The sequence below is a fragment of the Danio rerio genome, chromosome 18, assembly GCF_052040795.2.
Source record: "Danio rerio strain M-AB ecotype USA chromosome 18, GRCz13ab, whole genome shotgun sequence".
Classification (NCBI taxonomy): Eukaryota; Metazoa; Chordata; class Actinopteri; order Cypriniformes; family Danionidae; genus Danio; species Danio rerio.
The window spans coordinates 18462625-18487801 of NC_141038.1; the positions used below are offsets into that span (position 1 = coordinate 18462625).

Below are 25177 nucleotides of genomic sequence, written 5' to 3' on the forward strand. Positions count from 1 at the left end.
ATTATTACATTATACAAAATGGCTTCACTGGACAAAAAAACGTGCATAACAGTAGCCTTAATGATGCTTTTCATTTACAAATTATGTAATAAAAAAGGCAATCTTACCGATCTTCATCAGCTTTCCAAAATATAACTCAGACTAATGGCAGGAAGACAGATTTTAATTTGAATCTGAATTATTTAGGAAAAGGGCAAACTGATAAGAACAAAAAATATATAATATTCAACAATGAATCCCCCACCCCTGAAACATTATGAAAACTCTCTCTCTCTCTACAGTGAGAAGGAATGATTATTTCAATGAAAGACAATATGGTACAAGATATTACAAAAATAATGCTTTAGGATCCTTTTTGGGTCCTAGTTTTACATTCATATATTTTCTCTGGGATATTTTACAATGTGGCATTTGGTAGCAAATATCTACATGACACCCAATACTGTTCTTTTTGCTGGAATACAGAGGCTATAAAATCTGTACTATACATCATGTAGTGCTGTGCACTAGGAAATGAAGGCTACTTTGCAGCCGTTTTGTGTTGTTTCTTTTAAGTGGCTGTGGCCGTTGGAGACGACGTGATCTTGTCTGTGCGAGGATCTCGGTGAGGTTTGAGGTGACTCAAGTATTCCGTATTCACTGGTTTCTAATGCTGCAGAGGGTTCACTGACTGTGTTCAGACCAAGAATCTCACTCACTGAATGGGGCAAGTCCTTAAAGAGAATCAAAATTCATGTTATTGGGACAAAACAAGTGCACATTAAATACGTTTACATGGACATCAGTATTCAAATTATTTGCCTTAATCTGAATAATACAATAATATAATTAAGTTGTTTACATGAGTTGATTTTTGAATGCTCCATTCATGGTTCTGTTTTACATGTTACAGCACATCATTCGATTAACGCCATTGCTTCACGACACTATCCACATTTCCTCCAGAGTTTAATTTCAGGTGTTTTATTTTCAATATGTCAACTTGAACTGCAGTTTGGCACTTTTACTTTTATTCAGGAACATTTTATGAATGCTCCCTGTGACAAACGAGATATTGAATGCGATATGCGATATCTGAACTGCTAGAAGAGCGTTGTTTTAATGAAATTTGAGACCACACACTGTATGGGCAAAAAACCTCTGCATTTGGCATTGTGTGTGTCTGTGGTCCTTCACCGACTCGATAGATGCAGAGAATAGTGTCAAACAGCCATGTGTGTATAGACTATTCTATCACAAAATACTGTGAAAATCCTACATGTCTGTAATAGTTTGATTGCGGTGTTCACATTTCTGTACTGCACTTTAAAAAAATCGCAATACTCCACATTTCTTAATTTGATTTCTGTTTACTTTGATTATGAACTTAATCAAATTAAATTAATTAAAAATTGCTCTTAATAAGAGCATTGTCCTAATTGCATTAAAATCAGATTATTGGTGTCCATGTAAACATACTTGTAGTTAGGAAACAAAAACATGTATTCATTAAATACCACACTATAAAGCATTGCTCTTCTGACATACCTTACAACTCTTTATCTGCATACAGATAGATTCAGATTTGCTAAGGATTTCTTCGATGTCCAGTTTCATGGAGAGTTCATTTATATGCTGTAAAGAAAACATCAATACTTGAACCAATGTTCCCAGTTGACAAGCTTTGGTACAGTTTGTGTCAGCCAAATAGAATTTGCGGTATGTTATATTTACCACTGTACACAAATACTACATTTAAAAAAAAAAGTATTTGTTTTTTAAAAAACATGACTAATATGCATATTTAACACATACTTTTCAAATATGAACTCCAAATGTGGGGTGAAAGTTAAGGGGCTAAACTTGTAGTTTCATTAAGCTTCATTTTAAAGAGCTAATATCAATGGCTAATCTAAGCCCGATCTGTTTTAGTTTATAAGTGAATAGAAGTTGACATTGTGTAGTGCACATGTTGTCCCTTTTAGATGTAGTGCTGTATAAGCAACTCTATATGTGTCTATATATTTGTACAAGCACAAATAAATGTGACATTTTTGCCATCTTTACTACGTGTTATAGCACAAAATAAATATGAATAAATATATTTTTTGTAATTCTATACATCACAGTTTTAAAAACCGTTAAAGTATATAAATTCAAATCATTTTAGCCATTCAAAACAGCTTGTTATTCTGATTGATATTGCAAAGTGTTATTTACTTTTCCTAACATTAATTTTCCTTTGATTTAGTCCCTTATTTATCAGGGATCAACACAGCGGAATGAACCGCCAACCTTTCCAGAATATATTTTACGCAGCAGATTCCCTTCCAGGTGCAACCCGGTACTGAGAAACACCCATACACTCTTACATTTACACACACTTATAGACTAAAACCAATTCAGTTCATCCAATTCACCTATAGTGCATGTCTTTGGATTGTGGGGGAAACCAGAGCATCCGGAGGAAACCCACACAAGCACGGGGAAAACATGCAAACTCCACACAGAAATGCCAACTGGCCCAGCTGGGACTTGAACCAGTGACCTTCTTGCTGTGAGGCGACTGTGCTAATCACTGAGCCACCGTGCTGCACCCCTTATCATAACATTTTAATGTTAATGTATTGTCATAAACACATTGGTTTGCAGTGAAAACACACACTATTGCAGTTTACGGAGTCGTTTTTTCTAATCATTTACACGTAGCAGCAAATGATTCACATTCAGAGAAAAAAAACTTACTTTCACATTGCGAAATAAAGTGAATATAATATTTATAGTCAAGGCTAACCTTTAGGATTTCATTGAATCCATATTTTCTGTCCATAATTTTTTGTTTCTCTGAGTCTAAAATGGCACAGCACACCAGAAGGTGAAAGTTTTGGCAAGGCAGTCTGGTCCACATGACCTGAATATGAAAAAAAAATCAATTTAGTAAAACATTAAATTAAAGGTCAGAATAACATTGCCAATATCCCAAAGAGACAAAGACAGTAATACACACCTCCCAAAGGCGAAGGACATCCTGAAAATGCAGTTCTCTCTTGAAGCGGATCAATAACCAGCGGAAACAGAAATATAAGTACCCAGAATCTTGAGCCTCTGTTATCACACATAAGCACAATGGAGTTTCTGTGACAAACTTAGAATAAACATTGTTTGCTGTTTTATATGTGAATAAAAATTTAATTAATACATTTTTGCTCATTTTCTGAAAGTTTTAGAAATGTCTCAGTTTTGTTTAATATACTTTTAATGAAGGGACATAAATCTCTCAAATCTGATAGTGTTTAGAACATTATCAAATTCTTTGGGAGTTTGGAAAACACAAGGATGACTAAACAATTACTTTCTATTTTGGGGTGAACTGACCTTTTAATAAAAAAGACCACTCTAACTAGTCTTCTTCTGGGTAACTTACCTAGATAGTTCCAGAAGGCCAGGTCTAGCAGCCGAAGCAAAGTGCTGAGTTGAATTAGTTGAGTCTTCATCCCCTGCATCTGTTCTTCAAAGTTTTCATGCTGCAACAAACACTGATTTTAACACTACTCTTTCTCCAATCCCACCTTAACATGCAGAGACAAAATAAACCATTTGTGTTGGCTGACTGATTTAAAGTGCCTGCACACAACAGTGATAACGTGAGGACAGAAACATGCTTAATTGAGGTGGCAAATCTTCTCGTGCACAACCAACCCAAGAGTGCTAAATAGAGAGACATGCTGTACTAAACACATGGCATTACCATTTCATCCATGAAGGAAACAAAGCACCAGAAGGCATCCACTTCATTCTCCATCACAAAGAGGATGGGAGAGAGCAGATCGCTCATGCCCTGCACATACCCTGCACAGGAACAAAAAAACACTGCATTAAAAAGAACTTAAAGGGAAAGTTCACCCAAAACTGGAAATTAACTCATTATTTTATAGCCCTCATGGTGTTCCATATCTGTTAAATGTTAGAAACCGGTAACCACTGTCCTACTCATAGTAGGAAAAACAAACACAATGGAAATCAATGGTTACCACAGTCCAAGACTTTCCAAAATAAATAATTTTGTTTTCAACAGAAAAAAAAAAGAAACTCAAGCAGGTTTGTGACAAGAATGAGTTAAACACTTATTTCACGTGGCCGCCGCTTAAAAACAAAAACAAAAGCGAGGCTGCAGTGGACAGAAACCCTAAAGTATAGGATCAGCACTGTACACATTGTTACAACATGCTATGAACAACAAACCTCTAGCTGATGCCTCGATTTCAAAGTGCAGATGTGGTGTAAACATCAATTTAATATCTTTCAGTTACGTTTAATTTACACAATTAAAGGCATATTAGGCATCAAACTAAATCACAATCTCTTTAAGACTAATAACCTTGAATGTTCTCCTAGGCTTCAGTTCATGGCACCAGATAAACACTGGGGACGCTTCCCAGCTTTAGCCTATGTAACCCGTTGAGCGATAAAACGCTGCATGTAGCTCACCCTCGTGTTGTCTGTATTAGTGTTTTCCCGGTGCAGAAATTTAAAAAACATCCATTTTCTGCTAACATTTAAGCAACGCTAGTATTCACCAGTGCCCAATAGAAATCACTGTGATTGGTCATCAGTTCACTATTCTTCACCAAGTGCAAACAGATACATGGACACTGAAGCATTTTAAAGCTGCGAAGATCAGTGAAACATCGGTGTAATGCAGTGAGCTGATGACCTTCACGGCCAATCAGCCATTTCTGTTGAGCACTGGTGTACGCAATGGCAAATCATCAGCGATTTTTAAGAACGTGCTCAACATTGCTTAAATGTTAGCGGGAAATTGACGTTTTTTTAAATTTCAGTAGTGAAAATCAATATTATGACAAGTCTAATATAGTAAAAGAATCAGTTCATTAACTTGAGTTTGATAAATGGCATCTAAAACGTGTGTTTGGGAAAGAAAAAGTTACTACTAACTAGTGCCATTTCCCTTAACTTAGCTGAAAATGACGTCTGATATCCCTTTTTATTTTCATAATCCATTCAGAACGGACCTTCAGGTCACTCGGAAACGGGTGAAATAATAAATTTGTGTCACTTTCTCTTCGCTGATAAGATATACAGCCAGGTACAAGTCGTTTCTGTGTGACTCCAGGCGATACTTTTTCACTTTTTTAAATCAGTCAATTGATGACGATTTTCAGTTTTGTGTGAACTATCCTTTTAAGAATTAACAATCAAACACCTAAATGTGCAATAAAGTCTCATTGCCTTCAGGATTTTGGATATTTAACAGTAGCTGATCAAGAAAAGCTGCATTCAATTAAAACACATGCAGTCACTTACCTAAATCAAAGTCATACATGCAGTACGTCATCAGGATGTCGTGTAATAATATCAAGCCAGGGTTGTCCAGGCCTTCATAAAATTTATTATTGCGATCTGTTCGGTTCACATCTTTTTCTAAAAAAATATTAGAAAACCACAAATTAAACACCACCTAAAAATAGAACAGGGAAATATTTGGAAAACCTTTTAAAAGCAACTTAAGAATAAAATTTGATATGTAATTCAATACCAATGAGGCTCCTGTAATCTCGTAATCTCGAGTTTCTCCTTTCCTGCTCTTCACTTACAGACTTCCACTGGAGTTTCATTCTGAAGTATTCATCACTGTTAAGGAGAACATATGATCTTACTACTAAATCCGATGAAAAGAATCATCAAAAACTGCTTTGAATCAAATGCTTTCTGTTCTCTGAGGAAAAACAAGCATACGTTTTTCTCTTTTGCAGGAGCTTTCTTTCTTCATGAGTGCTGCTCCATGGAAAATAACCAAGCAAAAATTTCCAAGCCTCTTTTCTCACCGCGTGACAGAGACCCTGTTGAAAGCAAAGCAACATCACCATTGATTAATTCCTTTTAACCAAGACATGTATAAATAAGTCTATGTCAAAAAAGTTTAAACTGGTCAAAAGCACCAGAGGACTGCATGGTATAGTACGATTCGGCACAGCACAGCATTTTACTCTGCATTTCTACTACAGCTTAAAGTGGATGTGATTATTGATACAGTTGCTCTGCCCTGGCTTCCTGAATAACATTCTTTTTCCGGTTAGAATGGATCTGCTGGACCTCTTCTACTGACCACAACGCTGCCTTTTCAGATTTTGTTTAGGGTGGTTTAAAAACTGCTTAGTTGTGCAAACCAACAATAAAGCAGTGGCTGCTGCTGACTATTCCAATCATAGATGCTGTCAAAATATATAAATATAGCGGGTTTGGTGCAAATCCAATCGCACTTTTAGTGACAATTCTCTCAGACCAATCCAAGATCAGCAGTGTGTATGTCACAATTTGGTAACTGCATGGCTCACTTGGAACCAGACTCTAGGGGAAAATACCAGATACTAGGTATGGACAAAGGGGAAAAGCTCCCAGAAGCGAAAGGAGAAAACAAGAAGCTACAGGCAAAATGGTTTCACTAAAACAGCTTGTTTTAGACTTGATTAATTTCCAAATGAATGTTTGAACATAAATTTAACTTTGCATTTACAGTAGCTTTTTACAAAATGTTGCTGTTTTGAAAAGAACATACAATTAAGTACTTATTCAAATTAGATTGTTTATTATATTTTTGAGTAAGTAATAGCAAGGCATCAAGGATGTACTACACCAATCAAATGTCAGTAAAGACTTTTACAATAATGTATTAATTCATATAAGTTCTGTTCTTTGAACATACTATTCATAATATAGTCTTTAAAAAAATACTTCAAGTTTGATTTTACTAAAATAATGAATAATAAATACAAATGTGTAAAATATGTGAAAAGATGAACTCATGACCTATCCATTCACCACAAAGGTTATCAAAAGGTCATGTGGTCATAGAAGATGATAAAAAGCAAACAAAAGATTGTTGAAGACTACAGTGAAAAAGAGGAATAGTGTGATAAGTCTACAAAGCACAGGAAACAAACAGAGGATATCCTTCAGGGGTCTGTTTTTTATACCTTGCTTAAATGATCTAAGATGATTTGACAGATCCTGGATCTTTTATTCTTGATAACTGATATCTACCTAATTTTGTTCTTCAAACAAGTTTGCAAATCAGATTAAAACATTTGGCTAAACTGATCTGAGATCGCAGCATGTGTTGTAAAGGGCAAATCTATCAATTCTCGTATCATGAGCAGCAATCCAATTAGTATTCAATTATCCATATGAGCAAAATTACATAAAATTCAGAGTTAAGGGTTTGTTAAATATGACACGCAATGACTTTCCACCTTTGTTGTGGTCTGCAGGCTTTACACTTTCATGTGTCAAGAGTATTTAGCAATTTATTTAGTTTTACATTTAGAGTGTATTTTCTTTGTTATAGTAGCCTATTCAAGTTTCTTAATCGGTGTGAGGAATAAATTTAAATTAATTTTGCATCAAAAAGCATTTTGTTATTGGTAAAGCTGTCTGCAACTTTAGCGAAACATCAAATCACTGTCATATTAGCTGTCAAAATGTGTGCAATTAAATGCATTAATTATCATTCCTTTAAAAAAACAGTTAAATATTGTGCATGTCTATTATAATACACAAATTGTACTAAAGCTGAGTTGGTACCTTAAAATAGTACACATTTGTAAAAAATTTAAAAAGTCTTTCAAGAGTTCACACTTAGGTGATGATTGATAATAAAGCTTGTTTGGCATGGTGTCCCGGAAGAGCCCCGGGGCTTATGAAATCATCGAGCACTGGGCTCCCTCCCGTTTGCAGGGCGAGAGGGGAGTTTGAGCTCAGGTAGATCTTGATGAACTCCCCCCGGCTTATTTCTGGCTAATGACAGATATAGGATGGCTGTGGTCACTAAGGGTGTACTCACACTATGTACAGTTGCCTTAAACCAGGCCAAAGCACCCCCTCCCGTCTCCCCCAATGGCCGAAACTCACTTTACATTCGGGCCGGGGCACGATTACGTCATTGACACTTCGCTGTTCAGTAAGTGCTCTCGCTCAGCACAATGGAGATTTCTTTAGTTTTATCATTTCAAGTCGTTTGATATCCAGTGACACGCAATCAAATATTTCGCCAACCATAAAGTCCTTGAGCTGCAGAAATTAGGAGGTTTGCTGAAGGCGCGTAATTGTCATGCAGTGAGGGGTTTGCGTCTTTAATAAACTATGACAATTTGCATTCACTGTACAGTAAGAATGATTAATTAATCCATATAAAACAGTCCCTTAAAAGTCACGTCTCGCTTTCAGTTTTTGGCTTAGGCGCGTTTTGCACTCACAGACAAGCGTACCGCGCTCAGGCACACTTCTTCTAACCGGGCCAGGGCCGGCCAAGTGAACCGTGCCTGAGCCTGATTCAGAGCACTCACACTTCTCAAACGATCCTGGGCCTGGGTACAGTTTGGATGGCATAGTGTGAGTAGGCCCTAAGACCTTGGCTATGATGTCAATTTGATAAGTTCAATTTACTTAAATTGTGTGTTTTTTGTACTGTGGGAGGAAAGCTGAAATTTGCTCAAATTTAGTTTTTAAATAGTTTATTAATAAATGTTCTCTTTGAATCCCTCAGAGAGAGAACACCCTGTGAGTGTAGATTACATAGGCTTTCTTATATATATATATATATATATATATATTAGGGATGTAACGGTATTGTAAATACCGTCATACCGCAATATTAAATTTTTTCGATATTACCGAAGTCGCATGACTCGGTAAAACTATAGGTCTTCTGAGAAAATTTGCTCAGGCGAATGAAGCGAACGGGAGGTAACTGAAACTTCATTTCCCATCAGCCCCGGCGTGGCCATAATCCTTTGCGGTCTGTTGTCGCTACAGATCCAGTAATGCGGAAATGGAGTGTGCTGCTAGTAGCGGAGATGAAAAAAAGATGGAAATGATCGAACCTAAAGCGGGTGTTGTCTAGTGGTGGGCAAAGCGAGGCTTCGTGAAACACTGAAACTATCGAAGCAAATGTGTCGAAGCTTCGAAACGTTTCGAAACACCACTCTACAGCGACACCTAGTGGTCATTTTATTTGTATTTCACTGAAACAGCATCGGCAAAGAACAGTTGAGCAAATTAGGGTATCAAACCCTACTTTGCAGCCTTGTATCTGCAAGTGGTTTACACGAGCGGTTAGAGTTCATGACCAACATGCGGGAATGATGGGATCGAATCCTAACTGAAGCAATTGTTTTGAAATGCTTTAATAGCAGTTGGTAATGCTTTGTTATTGTATCGTTTTGTTTCAACATTGCTCTGACATACGAATAAACACCTTGTAAATAAATTTGTATTGTTTTGTTCATAAAAAAAGGGTTGTTGCTAGATCAGATACAGTTGTGGCCAGGAGTTAACAATAATTATTTATATTATTAATTAAATTTCCCATTGTATTTTATTAACGTCTATCCAAAACCTAAACCCATCACAGTACTGTAAAAATATGAATTATTGTTTTACAGTGATACAAAAATGATGCTAAATTGATGGCATATCCGTAGCTGTATCCTATCTAGACTACACCATAAAACAGTAACATGATTAAAATATATAAAATCATGATTTTATAGTATTTGGACTAGTCGGGATTCGAACCCAAAACAAATTTGTAACACAGTACTGTTGAACACACGCACGGTCCACTAAGCCATACAAGACACAGGTACGTTATAAGTCATAAGTACTTTATTATATAGTCAAATGCAGATTCTCCGGGTCTTGAAACGCCTCTGAAATGATCAATGCTTTGAATCGCTTTAGTCACGTGACCAAGTGTTTCGAAACACTTTAGTCACGTGACCTGGGTGTTTCGGATCATGCTTCGGTGCAGTGTTTCGAAACACTTGCGCTTCGGGATCTCGACACTGTGTCGAAACGTCAGTTTCACGTCAGCCATCCTTAGTGTTGTCGCCGCGCGCGTGCTGAATAGCGGTGCTGTCGCGCGCGTTCTGATCAGCTGTGTTGTGGCGCGCGTATTGTAAAGCGCCGAGGGGGGGTTGAGCGCGCATACTCAAGAGAGGTGTTATCGCGCGCCTACTGAAGGGCTGGACTGGACGGAGGTTGTGTCGCGTCGCGTCGCGGGGGCACTTTTGATCGTTTTGGAAGGGCATTTTCTATCCAAGACTAAAAAGGGCATGTGCACTGCACAGGTTGAGCCCTATGTGTGCACGTGCCTGCAAGTTGGGGAATACGACTAATAACAGTCATGGGGACTGCAGAAACACAGCACACTGTTCAGATTGATGCAGACATTGACTTGTACCGCAAAGAGATCTCTATCTCACTCATGGTTTGTCTTCTCAAGTGGGGGAAAGACAATGCACAACGTTACCCACTGCTGTCAACATGGGCCAAGTCATATCTCTCTTAACCCAGAATTCTCAGTCCCAAATGAGAGGGTTTTTTTCTGTTGCAGGGGACATTGTAAATACCAAGAGATACCAGCTTTTACCAGATTATAGTTATGATAATTTTCCTTTAAACCCATCTCTATCTAAGTGAGTGATTAAATGTTAAATGTGATGAGTTTTCAACAATACTAAATTGAAACTTTATTTTTTTTACATGGTTTAATATTTTTTTGTTATTAAAATTGAAGTTCCTGTTTCAAAGCTAACAGATAGATGGCTAATTTGTATGTCATTGACACTTTTGGCACTTTTTTGGAGTATTTTCAAAAGTTTTTTTTTTTCCTGTAAATGATTCAATAAATACCGTACCGTGACATTCATACCGAGGTATTACCGTACCGTGAAATTCTGATACCGTTACATCCCTAATATATATATATATATATATATATATATATATATATTTTTTTTTTTAACTTTAAAATGAAATTATATATATATTTTTCCTTAATTTTTATTAACCATTTTTTCTACCTTTCCAAGTGTATACAAGTACTACTGTAAGAAAATATCAGCATTTGGTTCACACTTTCATTATTACATCTGCTTGAAAAGACCCAATCTAATCCTGTTTAAATGAAATAAACCTGCTCCAGAGCAGGTTTGAGCAACCAGAATTGTTGCTATGACAACTCTTAGATGTACTTTAAAGAAATAACCAAATCTAGCTAATTTAGTTATCCATGCATGAAGAACGGACCTATGCTCATTAAATTAGTTAAATAAATGAGCTACAGTAAACCATAAAAAACTCTCACCCCTTTAAAAATGGCATCCTTTAAATGAGGTAAATTGGTCATCCTTCCCTCTAAATCCTGGTACTTTGCCCATTCCTCCATTGTTACTGGCCCCGTCCTTTGCATCTCTGGCCTGGGTCCCAGATCAAGCTAAGACACAAAAACCTTAAATCAATTTTCAGTAAGAGTATTTCCTACAGGATGCTTCATGCGGTTTGTCTGTGTCTAGACTCAAGGTCTAGACTTGAATGAAGTCTGCACTCACTCTAGTGATGACTTCAAATCCCGGCTCCTCCTGCTGGTTGATCTCTAGTCCAGGAATAAGTTCTCCGAGCACATCTGCCACCTCCTCAGCAGGCCGCTGTTGGCACTCTAACTCAGGAGCCCGAAACGCGTCAAAGAGGTAGTTAGTGACTTTGGAGAAGCCACCCAGTGTGGTTGTATAAGGATCCTTCTTGAATTTCTGCTTGGAAAGATGAAGAAAATGTTCTGACCATCATATAAGCAAGCATTATTTTTGACATTAAAAATCTATTTATGAATGCATTCCGGCATAGTAAGTCCTGTTTATCAGCCATTGGGTTGCTTAATTAGGGTTTAAAAGATACATAAAACTCAGTAATATTCTAGACGTGACTACACTGACACATGGATCAGTAGAAAGCTAATCTAAATAATGATACTATTGTTTTTTAGAGCAGATGTATAATCAAATTAGCTTTACAACTAAAACATTTGCAACATAGCCAGTTATTGATCTGATACAATTATGTATTGTTGGAATTACATTGTTTCTGATTTTTATTTTTTTTTGATAAGTTTTGAGTCAGTAATACTTTTTGTTTGAGGCATCAAGGATGCATTAGCCATAAAATGTCTAATCTAGTCTGAATGATGACACTATTGCTTTCTAACAGGGGTTTCTACATTTTAAAATTAAGACTTTTTAAGATCATTATAAATTAAATTTCAGACTTATGCTTAAATGCTAAGGATTTTTTTCTAATGGCCCAGATAAAACATGAAAAAACAATTTTAAAAAAGTGTTATTGTAAGGAAGATGATTAAACAATATGTTTATAAGTAGAAATATAGGCTTGGTAAGTAGAGTTAATTAATACATTTTTGTCAGAATGATTGGATGCATATTGGCCTGATTGGGTAGATGTACGTGGACATAGGAAAATTAAGACCAGTTTAAAATGACCTACAACACAATATTACAGTAAATTTAAGACTTTTAGGTCTAAAAGTTTGATTTTGAAGTTTAAGACATTTTAAGACCCCGCGGATACCCCGTAAAGCTGTTGTATAGCCAAATTAGCTTAATAAATGACAAATTTAGCAAAATTGCTACTTAACTGACTTGAGCAGAAACAAATCACTTATTTTCTGTACAGCTGATTAACATCCACATCAAATTAATTTCAGAATCAATTCTTTAACATCAATACTTTTTTACTGAATCTAGAACTAGCAAACCTCCAAAAAAGTGACAAAGAATGTCACCAAAACCTAATATCAATTAGAATAAATTAGACAAAATACAATTTAACTAATTTGAATTGTAAGATGAGGTGGTTTAAAGCTTCTGTAATTCAATCAACAAGGCATGACAAAAGAAACAGGAATGTTCTTCACATGTTTTCACAACGGTAGTCATCATTTCAAGTGGATCAAAAAAGTTTTTCAACCTTGACAAGAATGGTTGTTGTTCAACAGTTTTAGGACAACTTTGATGAACAGTTTTGATTCACTTTAAATGTAGACATTTTTACCGTAGACTATACATCACATACCTGTACAAAGCCATAGTTTGTATCATCCAGAAGATTCTCAAAAGACTGCGAAAAGGCTTTGCTATAGGTGCTGACTATCAAGACACTTTCATCATCGGGACTCCTGTGAAAGAGCATAAAGATTTTTATAGTCTAAATTAAAATAATACCAACGGTTTGATTTGTAAATATGTGACATCACTGGTGGTATCGCTCTGTGCTTTGAATGACGGGAGAAGCTGAGCCAACAAAGCCCAGTCTATGTTTCATTATGGAGCCTCAGATAAGAACTTTAATAACAGCTATCTTTTCCTCGGCAGCATTGAATTCAGCATGCTTACGGGTGGATTTAATCTGGTGTGATATTTAACGCAGGGGAGAGGAGTGTCTTCCTGTCCCTTTCATAAAGCCTTAACTCCAAACGAACAGCTGCTGTTCGACCTTACATGAATCGCACTGGCGGCCTTTCGCCACTGAACACATGCTAGACTTCCTCAAAGGTGCTGAGATACTGCGTCTCGTTTGCATGCAGATTGGCTTACATTTTGATGTGTTTAGTTTTAAAGGGGGAAGTGTCTGGATGAAGAATTCCAATTGTGAATAATCTAAATACCTGTTGTATTAGGTGAATTAAAAGGTCAGGGGTCACTAAGATAAGCACAAAAAAAATTAAGCCATATTCTTTCAGCAAAAAAATAACGTCTGACGCTACACTTAGAAGTGTAAATGCTGATATGCAAATAAATGCTTTGAGAAACAGTAAGATATAAGGTGAGCAATAGACCATTTCAATGTGCTGATGTCACTGACCCATAAACATTTCCTGTTTGTTGTCAAACTATTTTAATAATTGTAACAACAGGAAATTGAATCATATCCTAACATTAATACGGCTGTTGTACCATTATTTAACAATATTGGGAACTTTCAGGATTCTCGGAAGCCATCGAAATGAAAAACGTAAAACAGGAAACAGGTTTGGACCATTGTTATTGTTTACATCCCACAAATTTGTCTGTAGATCCGAGAATCATTTGGACACTACTATAGCTTCACCAAAAATAAATGCATTTACTATGAAGTACTTAGATTGTATATAAGTTGTTTATTAAAATGCATTTAAAAGTTTTATATAATAAATAATTTTTTTGTAAATCTGATTGCAATTCTATTTTAAATAAGCAATGTTCAAAAATAGATATTTTTTATTCATTCATTCATTCATTCATTCATTGTCTTCCACTTTTCCGGGGCTGGGTTGCGGGGGCAGCAGTCTTAAGAGAGAACCCTAGACTTTCCTCTCCCCAGCCACTTCCTCAGCTCAAGGGGATCTCAAGGTGTTCCCAGGGCAGCCAAGAGACATAGTCTCTCCAGCGTGTCCTGGGTCCTCCCAGAGGCCTCCTCACTGTGGGACATGCCTGGAACACCTCCCTAGGTAGGTGTCTAGGAGGCATCCGAAACAGATGCCCGAGCCCCATCAGCCGATTTCTCTTGATCCTCCCGGGTGACAGAGTTTCTCACCCTATCCATAAGGGTGCGCCCTGTCACCCTGCGAAAAAACTCATTTCGGCCACTTGTATGCGGGATCTTGTCCTTTCGATCATGATCCAGAGCTCATGACCATAGATGAGAGTAGGAACGTAGATTGACCTGTAAATTGAGAGCTTTGCATTTCGGCTCAGCTCCTTCTTTACCACAACGAACCGGTACATCGACCACAGTACTGCTGCCGCTGCACCAATCCGGCAGTAAATGTCACATTCCATCCTTCCCTAACTCGTGAACAAAACCCCAAGATACTTAAACTCCTCCACCTGGAGTAAGGACTCCACTCCAACCTGGAGATGACAAACCATCTTTTTCCGGTGGAGCACCATGGCCTTGTACTTGGAGGTGCTGATTCTCATCCCAGCTGCATCACACTGCAACAAACTGTCGATCTCCTTTTTATTTTGATAAAATCTAACATTTCTAATATTTATCAATAAATATGATCATCTTGATCCTTTTCAGGTTAAACTTGTATGCCAGCAAAAAGAATAAATCCAAATTATACAGCAAATGTTTTACGCAGTGTATGCCCTTCCAGCTGCAACCCAGTACTGGGAAACATCCATACACTCATTCACATACATACATTACAACTAATTTAGTTTATTCAATTCACCTACTGCATATGTCCCGGAGGAAACTCATGCAAACATGGGAAGAACATACAAACTCCACACAGAAAATGCCAACTGACCCAGCAACAGAGCTAACCACTAAGCCTAATCATATTATTAAATAATAATAAAGAATACATTTGACTGCCTCTTTTATGCTCTTTGTCTCCACAGAAATAAAATCTGTGACTATTTGTGCTCAACTTGTCATTAACTATGTGTGAAATGTTTTATGTTTAAAAATTTACATGATCTGAATGTCGTGCAAAATAACCTTTTTCCCTTTAACAATTAACTACTTTAACCCTTAATTGGCTTTTGTTTATGTGCTTAAATTTCACAGATTTGAAATGCACACTGCAAAATTATCAATGTTAATTGCGACAGGCCTATATTTCAAAGGTCTGCAACTCATGACTACACTCTACTGGTCTAATGCTGCCTCTGCAAAAAATCATTTCTTCAAGGTATTTTTTGCTTTTTTTGTACTTAAATATCAGAGGTTTATTTAAAATTTTCTTTTGCCACAGAAATCAAATGAGTATCTCCTTTTACTATTTAAAAATTCTTTCTAAAAATCTTTTGAATAACATAAATGGTAACGTTGAAAACGTAGCATTTTATTTAATTATTACATATATTTGTCTTTGATTTTTTATTTAATGTCACACCTCACAATTTTCACTGTCAATTTAAATAACTGTGATTACATAACATTTGCAACAGGCCTATTTATATAATGGCTGTGAATCATGACTTCGCTCTACTGGTCTAATGCTTCAATAATAACCAGCATTGCAAGATTACAGAAGAGATCCCATCTATAAAGCTTTCCTAAAGGGACAGTTTACCCAAAACTGAATATTGTGTTATTATATACTAACCCTTCACTTCTCAAAAAACGGTTTGAGTTTCTTTCTTCAAAAATTTCGTTATTTTATCAAAAATATTGAAAACCAGTAACCACTGGCTCTTATAATATTTGTTTTTCCTACCATAGTCGATATTTAGCAGTTTCAAACATTCTTCAAATTATCTTCTTTTGTGTTTAAAAGAAATTCAAAGGTTTGGAACCACTTAGGGTGAGTAAACAATGAGCTAATTTTTATTTCCCTTTACTATCTCTTGAACTATGTCATTAAATTGATATTGCACAATATTTGCTTACAATGGAGCCAAAGACTACCCATTTAGACAAAGTCAACTCACTCGTTGATCTGAACTGATTTCCTCAGACTATCCAGGAACGCTTTGCTTCCTCCCTGGTGGAAATGAATGGCTGGCAATGCTGTGCCATCCTTCAAGCGGAAAGTGAGGTATGACCAGCCCTCACATTTGACTGTGACGGACCTGAGGTCACACAGATTAAAAGAGAAAGCTCGCTTGTTCTGTTCATTCACGTGATTTGATCCACCTGTCAAAATAAATAATGCACTTAGTTACCGTTTTAGATTTTCAGGTTAAGAAAAAAAGGAAAAGACACAATTTACAGGCTGAATTAGCATTATATGTGTGAGGGAAAATGCACAGTGACAGCGACTTGATAAAAAAGAGGGTTTATATAGAGATGTGCAATTGCTTTACCATCTCCATTTGCATGGACTTTTCTCCGAAATGAGACCGCATTGATCATGTCCCACTCTGTTTCATAGCTTAGCTGATGGTCAACAGGACGATGAGGGTTTTCTTCTGAACTCTGTGTCCATTCCACCACTGAGCTTGAGTCCTTCACACAATCATATAAACAGAAATCAGGTGATCTCAATAAAGAGCCATTCTCAACCATACCATAAAGCACAGAGAAACTGTCGGAGATATTTGAACTCTCAGTCAATTTAAATATGCAAACTCTCACAGATGAGTGAACTAACAAACCTTGCAGGCACACAACATGTTTGAGGGATCTGCATCCTCTAGGGGTTTATATTCCACAAGGGTTTCACCTTCCTACAGATACAGAAGAAACAATCAAACAAAAAGATATTGGAGGAGTGTTGTTAGATGGCTATGAGGTTTCCATTTACGATATTTAGACTAATATTTACAAAATGGGTCTTATTGGAGAGAATTTCATACTTTTAATCATTAAAGGTGTATTTATTTTAAAAGATATAATGTTACAAACTATTAATACGTCAATAAATTAAATTTTTTTGAAGATTAAACAACTAATGTTATAAAACGACTATTAAACAAATGATCATACAGAAATCTATGTAGGAATCCACAAAAATTAATTAATTAATTCATTTTGCTTTAGCTAGACCCTTATCAATCAGGAGTCGCCACAGTGGAACGAACCGCCAACTATTCCAGCATATATTTTACACAGCAGATGCCTTTCCCTCTGTAAAGCAGTATCCAAAAAATATTAAGCATAATTATTTTATTACATAAAGGGGCAGAACGTAGAGCAACTGTGTTTAAGCACAGCTTTTCAGCCGAGATGCAGCTGATTCGAAGCGACAACACTGTCGGCTTTTATTGTCCCTAGTACTTTGATGTTGATTTAGAGTGCCTTTACAATCACTATTAAGCATCACATAAGACTGAGACTACAGTTTTAGGAACTAAAAATTCATTTTTCCATGGCAGGAATACATTTCATTTATGTTTCATACGTTGCAGTGGGAAAATATCTATCTATCTATTTTTAATATGTTTTTAAGTCATAATAAATTCACTGTATTTTTGAGTAAAGCCTTGGGGAATTTATTTATATTTTTTTAATTTTGCGATGTGCACTGTTTTTGCAGTGTATTAGCTGCCCTAACATAAAAATTACACAAGAATGTGGTATAACGTCCTATGCGTGACTGACTGGCTTGGTAATGAGTCAAACAGTGTAAAAACATATTTAGTATTATGGATGTGGATTATGGATGTGACATTTGCAGTAAACCTTAAAACACAAATACACAGAGAAAGTATACTTTAACATTATATTGAAACATCTGTAAATTTTTCAAAACAACTAACCACAGAGTTATGGGATCAGAAAAATATCAATCTGTAAACATTTTTTATATTTTAATTGAGAAAAACAAACATGCATTATGAATGTGACCAAAAAAGTTTGCAAGTTTACAGTACACAAAATACTTTGTAGAAATTCTGTGAATTAAACTGCACAACCCAAAAGAAATGATGCTAATCAAAAAGATAAGACTCGGCTTACTACAGAACAAAAATGACTGATTTAATTTTATTTTACGTTTTTGCATTTATGAGGAAAAAACTTGGGTACGGACATGATGTCTCTCCAATATGGATGTAACAGATGTGAAATCGCCACTTGTGTGATTTTGGTAAATTAAGTATAATAGTTTGAAAACATTGACACATTTTTGAGTATCTTTAAAGTACTCTAAAATACTTGCTTACACAAAAAATGTAGGAAAGGGTTTTGCTATTTTGGTGAAAACCTGATTTTTTATCATGACAAGGTTGACAATTGCATAAATATTGCTCATATATAAAATCATCGCATAGAAAAAAACAACAACTGAAAAACACCAAACCTTCTCAACAATCCTGAGGAATCCTGATATTAAATCCTGATCCTCGGATTCATCTGGAGACGAGTGAATAAAAACTCCCTCATGTTCAAACACCACCTGCATAACAAAACAATAATTATCGATTGATGGAGCATTAGATTGATCAAGTATTAGAGATCAGAAACATTATTCTTTTTAAATGGGACAGCAAACAAACATTTCAAGATCTTGTTTCAGTTCTCCATTCACTGTGCCTTATAAGGTAAGTTAGCTTGAGGTTTGCATTTAAAAGGATGGTTTGTCCAAAATGTAACTCACGCTCAATTCATCAGGCATTGAACAAACATTGAAAGGCAAAATTAATATTTTACACTGACTGCTGAAGTTATATGTAGACTTTAAGTAACATTGTTATACATAATGTCAGGTTTCTGGCACAGACCATTTGTTTCTGTACACAAGAACTCAATGTATCACAAGGAGTTGTGGGTTTTAATTTTGTTTCGCCCGTATGTTGTTGTTTTTTTGTGTCAGTTAGGGTAGCCTTTGATTTGACATCCAAGACACTTTCAGCTCAAAATCTTCAATGTTTTTCTGGAAGAAAGTCATCAACATCTTGAATAGCTTGAGATTGAGTGAGCTGGCAGTTTTTATTGTTGAGTGACCCATCTATCCCTTTAAGGAATTAACAGCTGTTGATTCCACACAAACAAGTTCTTGCAAACTTCCTTAAATTAAAAATACATACCTAGGTCACGGCAGACCTCAAGAAAACTGAGAAAACATGAGATATTCATATTTGAACTGTATATGGTGTAATTTTATGGTGATATGGTAAAATAAAAATCATGGTTGGCAAAACACTTGCTCATCTATGAGAAGCAACACGAGAAAACGATAAAAGCGAAAATACTGAGGTAAAGTTGGTTTTATATTCGCACTTCTTTGACAAGTGACAAGCTCTCTATATTGTTTACCATGGTACTTTGATATTCCGCATGAAATCACATGCAGGTATGATAAAAAAAAAAACATTAGCACAATTTGACTTTGAACAATGTTGTACTTTAACAGACATTGGCTGCTAATGTGATTTTGCCATTTAGAATTAGCAAATATTTCTTTTCTGAAAATATATTATTTAGGAGAAAGTCTGAATATGCGAACATAAAACCAACTTTACCTCAATAGCGAACATGAGGTTCTGGTACACAATATCATAAAACTGACAACTAGATTACTCATGGACCTGTCAGTACGTAAAGCAGCAGACAAACTGTCCAGCACGTAGTCAAAAATATGTTTATGATGTTCATAAATCTATTAGCCAGTTCATGACTCAACACTAGCTAAAGCACAGGCACAACTCTCCCATTATTTGTTTTACTGGCCACGCGTTTTAAACACGATCGATATTGAAGCTGTGGCGTTATCAACACCAGAGACGCCTCTTCTGACGTCCGTGTTTTTCACAGTTTGATCAGCTGTGTGTCAGTGTTTGGCTGCTAGCAGCCAGGCTAACTGTTGCTAAACACAGCAGCTTCCTAGAACAGTGTATCATCTATTCCTTAACACCAACGGCTCAAAACTAGTCAAACACAAGACCCTATTAAACACCCACATAAAAATACTTGTAAACCCGAATAATATATAGTTTTGACCGAGTATTCGCTTGAAAAGCAGCATGCTCTGTACCTTGGGAGGAGTTGTGGCCGCCATGTCGACTGCTAAATAGACGACGTAGCACCGCTCACGTGCCTGTCAGCGACCCACAACAACACTGACGAGTCATTTTCCGCATGGCCAACGACGCGCAAGCGCACTGCCATCGTTAGCAATAGCATAATAATTATTATATTATATTATTATATTACATCATTAGCAATAACAAGAAGATGAAGAAATGAATAAAGTTGTTGCAATGGTTGGGACTGTTTTGTATTTTCCTTAAATTTTTCCTTTGTGGTTTCCTTTAGTATTTTCATATTATAGTACTTCGGCCAAAATGTAAATTTCAGATGAAATTACATTCGAGCTGTGCCTTTATTGCTGTAGTAAAAGTGTTTTTGATTCGCCAAACATGTAATAATGATACGAAGAAGAAAGAAAGAAAGAAAGAAAGAAAGAAAGAAAGAAAGAAAGAAAGAAAGAAAGAAAGAAAGAAAGAAAGAAAGAAAGAAAGAAAGAAAGAAAGAAAGAAAGAAAGAAAGAAAGAAAGAAAGAAAGTTGTTGGAATAAGTTGTTGCAATGGTTAACTATGCTTTGTATTTTCCTTTTGTATTATATTAATTTTGCCAAAATTGAAATGCCATTACATTCGAATTGTGCCTTTATTACCTCTTTGAGAATAAACAATGGTTTTCAGAATAGTAAAAGTGTGTTTTTGGATGCACCAAACACATTATTTGTAAGAAAATAATTTTAATTGTACTATAATTCTCTATTAAACAGGAATCACAATCTATTTTAAGGTCTTTGAAGGAAAAATACCTCAAAATAATCTACTGAGCTTTTGACGTAAAATTATTAATCTAAAAACAACTTAAAGTGTAAGTTTATCGAAAAATGAAATATATTTTACTCACTATTGAATCACCCTAAGTTAGTTCTAAAACCTTAACGAGTTTCTTTATTTTGTTAAACGCTAAAGAGGAGATTTTGAAGAATGTTGAAAACTAAAGTAAAAAAAAAAATACTATTGAAGTCCATATCTACAGATTCCCGATTTTTACAAAATAAATAAAGAAAGAAAGAAAGAAAGAAAGAAAGAAAGAAAGAGAGAAAGAAAGAGAAGGAAACTTAAACAGGTTTGAAACAAGTGAAGGGTGACAGAATTCTGCTTTTCAAACGATCCTTGATTGCCCTCTAGTGGTACATGTTCCAAAGGAACTTTTATTTTGAAAAACACGTCCAACTGGCGGGAATCTTGCGTGCCAAAAGATCTTGCAGAATACACGGACAGGACATGCGAGTGTGTTTACTTCCTTTTGTAATTATCAGTGAACTTATGTAGACACGGTCAGTCGTGAAGGTTATATTTGACTTCTTTTATCAGCATTTTAGATGAGAAGTTCTACAAAATAGAAAGAAGTGTGTGATTTGAGGAACATATCCTGACACAGAATGGTTCAAATAGTCATCTCGAGGTTGGTGTGAAGACTTGCCTTGTCTTAACTCACCTAATCTAACAATATTGTCTTAAAAGTGCTTGTTTAACAGAGTTTCGATATATTTCTCAGTAATGCCGGTGAAAGCCCTGCTGAGTGGCTGTTGGTGGAGCTGCAGGGAGAAATGGTGTCCAGACAAAACACTGGACTCGCAGGAAATCTGATGGGGGACCTGCATTACACTAAAGAGGTTAGTCCTTCTGTAATAACTGGACATGTTCCAGAGCTAAATACGATAAATGAATAATAAAAAGGTTTTCCAAATTCCACCATTAAAGGACACCTATTTTAACCCTTTTTCAAGATTTAAGATGAGTCTTTTGTGTCTCCAGAATGTCTGTAAAGTTGCAGCTCAAAACACCCATCAGATTATTTATTATACCTTTCAAAAGATTTTCTGTTCAGAATTTTCTGCTCTGAAAACATTTTAGCTGTTTTTGTTGCCTGTGCCTTTATGATGGTTATCCCCGCCCAGCGTTCCCACGTGTCTGTCAGTAGCTGTTTCCATCCAAAACTTGAATGAACTTTATGCACAAAACTGGATTATCGAATAAAGCAGCGTTTCCATCCAACGAGTAAAAGCGAACAAACTCGTCACTTCCTGATTAACTGGCGCCAAATATCAACAGTAAAAACAGAATTTACTTGGGTAGGAGAAGCTGCATGAATCTTTTTCTTATTTATTTCTAATTAATTACTTGCATCTCAGAAGGCAATCCTGACACGCAGTGAATGCGTGGTGTCGTTTAAAGGCGTGAGACGTGGAGCACAGACACTTTTGATTCTGGAGGTATTTAATAATATAAAAAAACTATTAATGAAACGGTTAATGTGTTTTAGAATGACCAAAACAACATTTCAGTTTTACAATGTGCTCAGCCTGCTGGTTTATCCATACACACACATTTTTATCATCAAATGATTTTTTTAAAGTGCATACTGGAATTTGTTCTGTAAAAGTGTTTCTATCATAGTTTATGCGCATCTTTTCTTATCGAATAAAAGGTTTATCTTACTAAGTTATGCGCATATTATTTTATGCGCATTTTCAAAATGGATGCGCATCTTGGCGTTTTCATTAACCATTTATTCGCACATCCAATACGCATAAAAGTAGGTGGAGAGAGACGTATCTAGTGTGTCTCAGATAAACAGCACAATGACAGATATAAGGAAAGCAGATCTCACATAACGTTTGTAAGAAACTTTCCAAATGATTTGATGTATTTGTTGTGGAGTAATTCAAGCCTTTCTGCAGCAATGAGTCGCACACAATGTCGTTACAAAGTTCGCGCACACACACACACACACACACACACACACACACACACACATTTAACTTTGCAAAGCAAATGTAACAGGACACAAGTTAATATCCACTGCTGTATGGATATCCATCATGTTAATGTTTAAAATAAACCTGACTTAAAGTCCACAAACAGGGATTGAAGTGTCTTTATTTATAATTGACACAGCTGTGGTGATAAATTAAAGACGGTAAAATTGTTGTAATTCATTACAAACATGCATTGTTTTAAAAACGTGTTAAACTTGAAAAACTCATTCTTCATCACATTTATTGAGGATTGATGATCACAGTGAGCTGAACAGATCTTTTAATCCCAGTTGGGCTGGAAAACCGCACTCCTTCATCACATTGTGGTGGACCTTAAAATGGGAGGGATTTGGATTCTATTTTAATGTCAGGAAATTAAAAAAAGAGACTTGTTGTCTTTATACCACCCCAGTGTGACTGTGGACACACTACACCAACACACAGTTCTGTCCAAACAGCTTACAAAAGATGATTTTCATCATAGGTTCCCTTTCACTATTTAAAGAAAGTTTGACTCTAAAGGAATAGTTTGCAAAAAAAATGTCATCTCTTCCTCAGGTTGTTTCAAATCTCTTTTGAGTTTATTTTTTGCTGTTCAACACACAATACAAGAGACATTGAAGAATATTGGAAACTGGGTGCCACTGACTTCTAATGTTCATCAAAATATCTTGTTTCAATTTAAAAAAAAAAATGAAAAAGAAACTCAAAAGATGTTTTGAACTACTTGAAGTGAGTACATTTCCAATTTTGGACGAATTATCCCTTAAATGTTATACTTTAATGACTATTTTAATTGATGTGTGTTATATTCTTGATCTGTTCTCTCTCCAAGGGCGTACCAATCCTTATAGTCGGACATCACATCCTTTATGGCAAACAGGTCAAATTGGAGAAGCCGTTTGCTGTTCTGATGAAGCACTCCGGACTCCCTCAGGATGCGGAGGAAAACATGGAAACCAACCAAGAGAAACCAACATCTTACACCGTCTCGGCCCTCATCAAAAAGAAGCTGATATTTAAAACCAGACCCAAACCCATCATCACCAATGTGCCAAAGAAGGTATAGCTAGTATCCCGATATCAGAGACTAAATGATCATGAAGTTAGTGCATTTACTGCACACATGCATTGTTGTCAGGAATGTGTTTCTGACAATAATAAAGAAGTATGTGATTAAGAGTGTTGTAATAATAAGCCTCAAGTGAATTTCAACAACAAAAAAGAAGAAGTGCTCACTTTTGAATTCAAGTTTATTGTATCAAAACATCAGTTACAAGGAAAATGTCCAAACTTAAAGAATCTAGTTTCTTGTACACACCAGAATGCACATAATATGTAAAGTTCAAATGAGATTAAAAGACCTTGATTGGCCATTTCCAGGTATTGTAGGTTCGGTATGAAACCCAAACAAAATGGTTTCAACTCATGACTTGAATATTTGATTCTGTGAGTAAACAAGCTGCCAGTGGCAAACTGTAATCATGGTTAAAGACTCTTAACCTCTCCTATGATGGACTATGAACAATTTATTATTCTCTAATCTGTACAGCGTTATGAAAATAACTTAACATGTTTTCCAAAAAATAAAGTTTCCTAGAAAAAAAATGTAGATACACTGATATGTGTCTAGATTTGTGCACGTTTAAAATATCTTTGAGATTTACATTATAAAAAATATATTACTTTACACTATACTTGAAATGACTGGTGTAAATCTAGTATTTATTAATTAAATATAATTCACCATCTTCAAATTAACTTACTGGTTCTGTGTCTGGCAGGCAGCAGAGCTATTTGTTTCCCACCGTAAATGTGGCTCTGATTCTGCCTCTACAGTGTATTGCTAACCCATTAAATGTCCATGTTTTCATTTTTAAGCCCCTCGCTCTGAGGGATTTCTGTTCCTGAGGAGCATATCAGTCTTAAAGGTTATAAACTGAATTGTATAAAATCTATAAACGTGATCAAGACTGCATTTTGATTGTAAACAAATGATATAGTTCAGGCTTCATAATTGCATTGCATCAGAGTCGTCGTAATGTTGCACCCTTTAGGATGCCGCAGCCCACAGTTGAGACGCAGTATTCACACATGTAATTCACA

At 35.9% G+C, this 25177-nt stretch overlaps 2 protein-coding genes across 3 annotated transcripts; one reads left to right on the plus strand and one right to left on the minus strand.

Annotated features, from left to right (window-relative positions):
- Positions 1-145: 145 nt before the first annotated feature.
- Positions 146-20313, minus strand: tbc1d15 (TBC1 domain family, member 15). Of its 2 annotated transcripts, none has more exons than XM_087291929.1 (17): positions 20264-20313; positions 18590-18685; positions 16944-17015; positions 16653-16794; positions 16278-16482; positions 12925-13027; positions 11391-11591; positions 11147-11275; positions 5737-5840; positions 5537-5631; positions 5305-5421; positions 3728-3828; positions 3404-3503; positions 2987-3084; positions 2774-2890; positions 1528-1614; positions 146-713 (listed from the first exon to the last, which is right to left on the minus strand). In XM_087291929.1, the coding sequence occupies exons 1-17, from the start codon at positions 20285-20287 to the stop codon at positions 507-509; spliced, it is 1998 nt and encodes a 665-aa protein (XP_087148055.1). In that variant the 5' UTR covers positions 20288-20313; the 3' UTR covers positions 146-506.
- A 1154-nt stretch (positions 20314-21467) lies between these two features.
- chtf8 (CTF8, chromosome transmission fidelity factor 8 homolog (S. cerevisiae)) lies at positions 21468-24869 on the plus strand. The gene is given in 3 exon segments (NM_001044336.3): positions 21468-21714; positions 21808-21925; positions 23907-24869. Coding segments are annotated over 3 exon segments (375 nt in total). The 5' UTR covers positions 21468-21691; the 3' UTR covers positions 24141-24869.
- Positions 24870-25177: the final 308 nt, after the last annotated feature.

Bases quoted from the DNA above. Each gene is read 5' to 3' on its own strand.
- tbc1d15 (XM_087291929.1), bottom strand. From the start codon at position 20,287: ATGGCGGCCACAACTCCTCCCAAG. The intron at 11,592-12,924 runs GTATGTGATGTA...CATCTTTCCAAG, and splicing joins CAAACTATGGCTTTGTACAG to CAGAAATTCAAGAAGGATCC. The intron at 11,276-11,390 runs GTGAGTGCAGAC...TTTGTGTCTTAG, and splicing joins GATTTGAAGTCATCACTAGA to CTTGATCTGGGACCCAGGCC.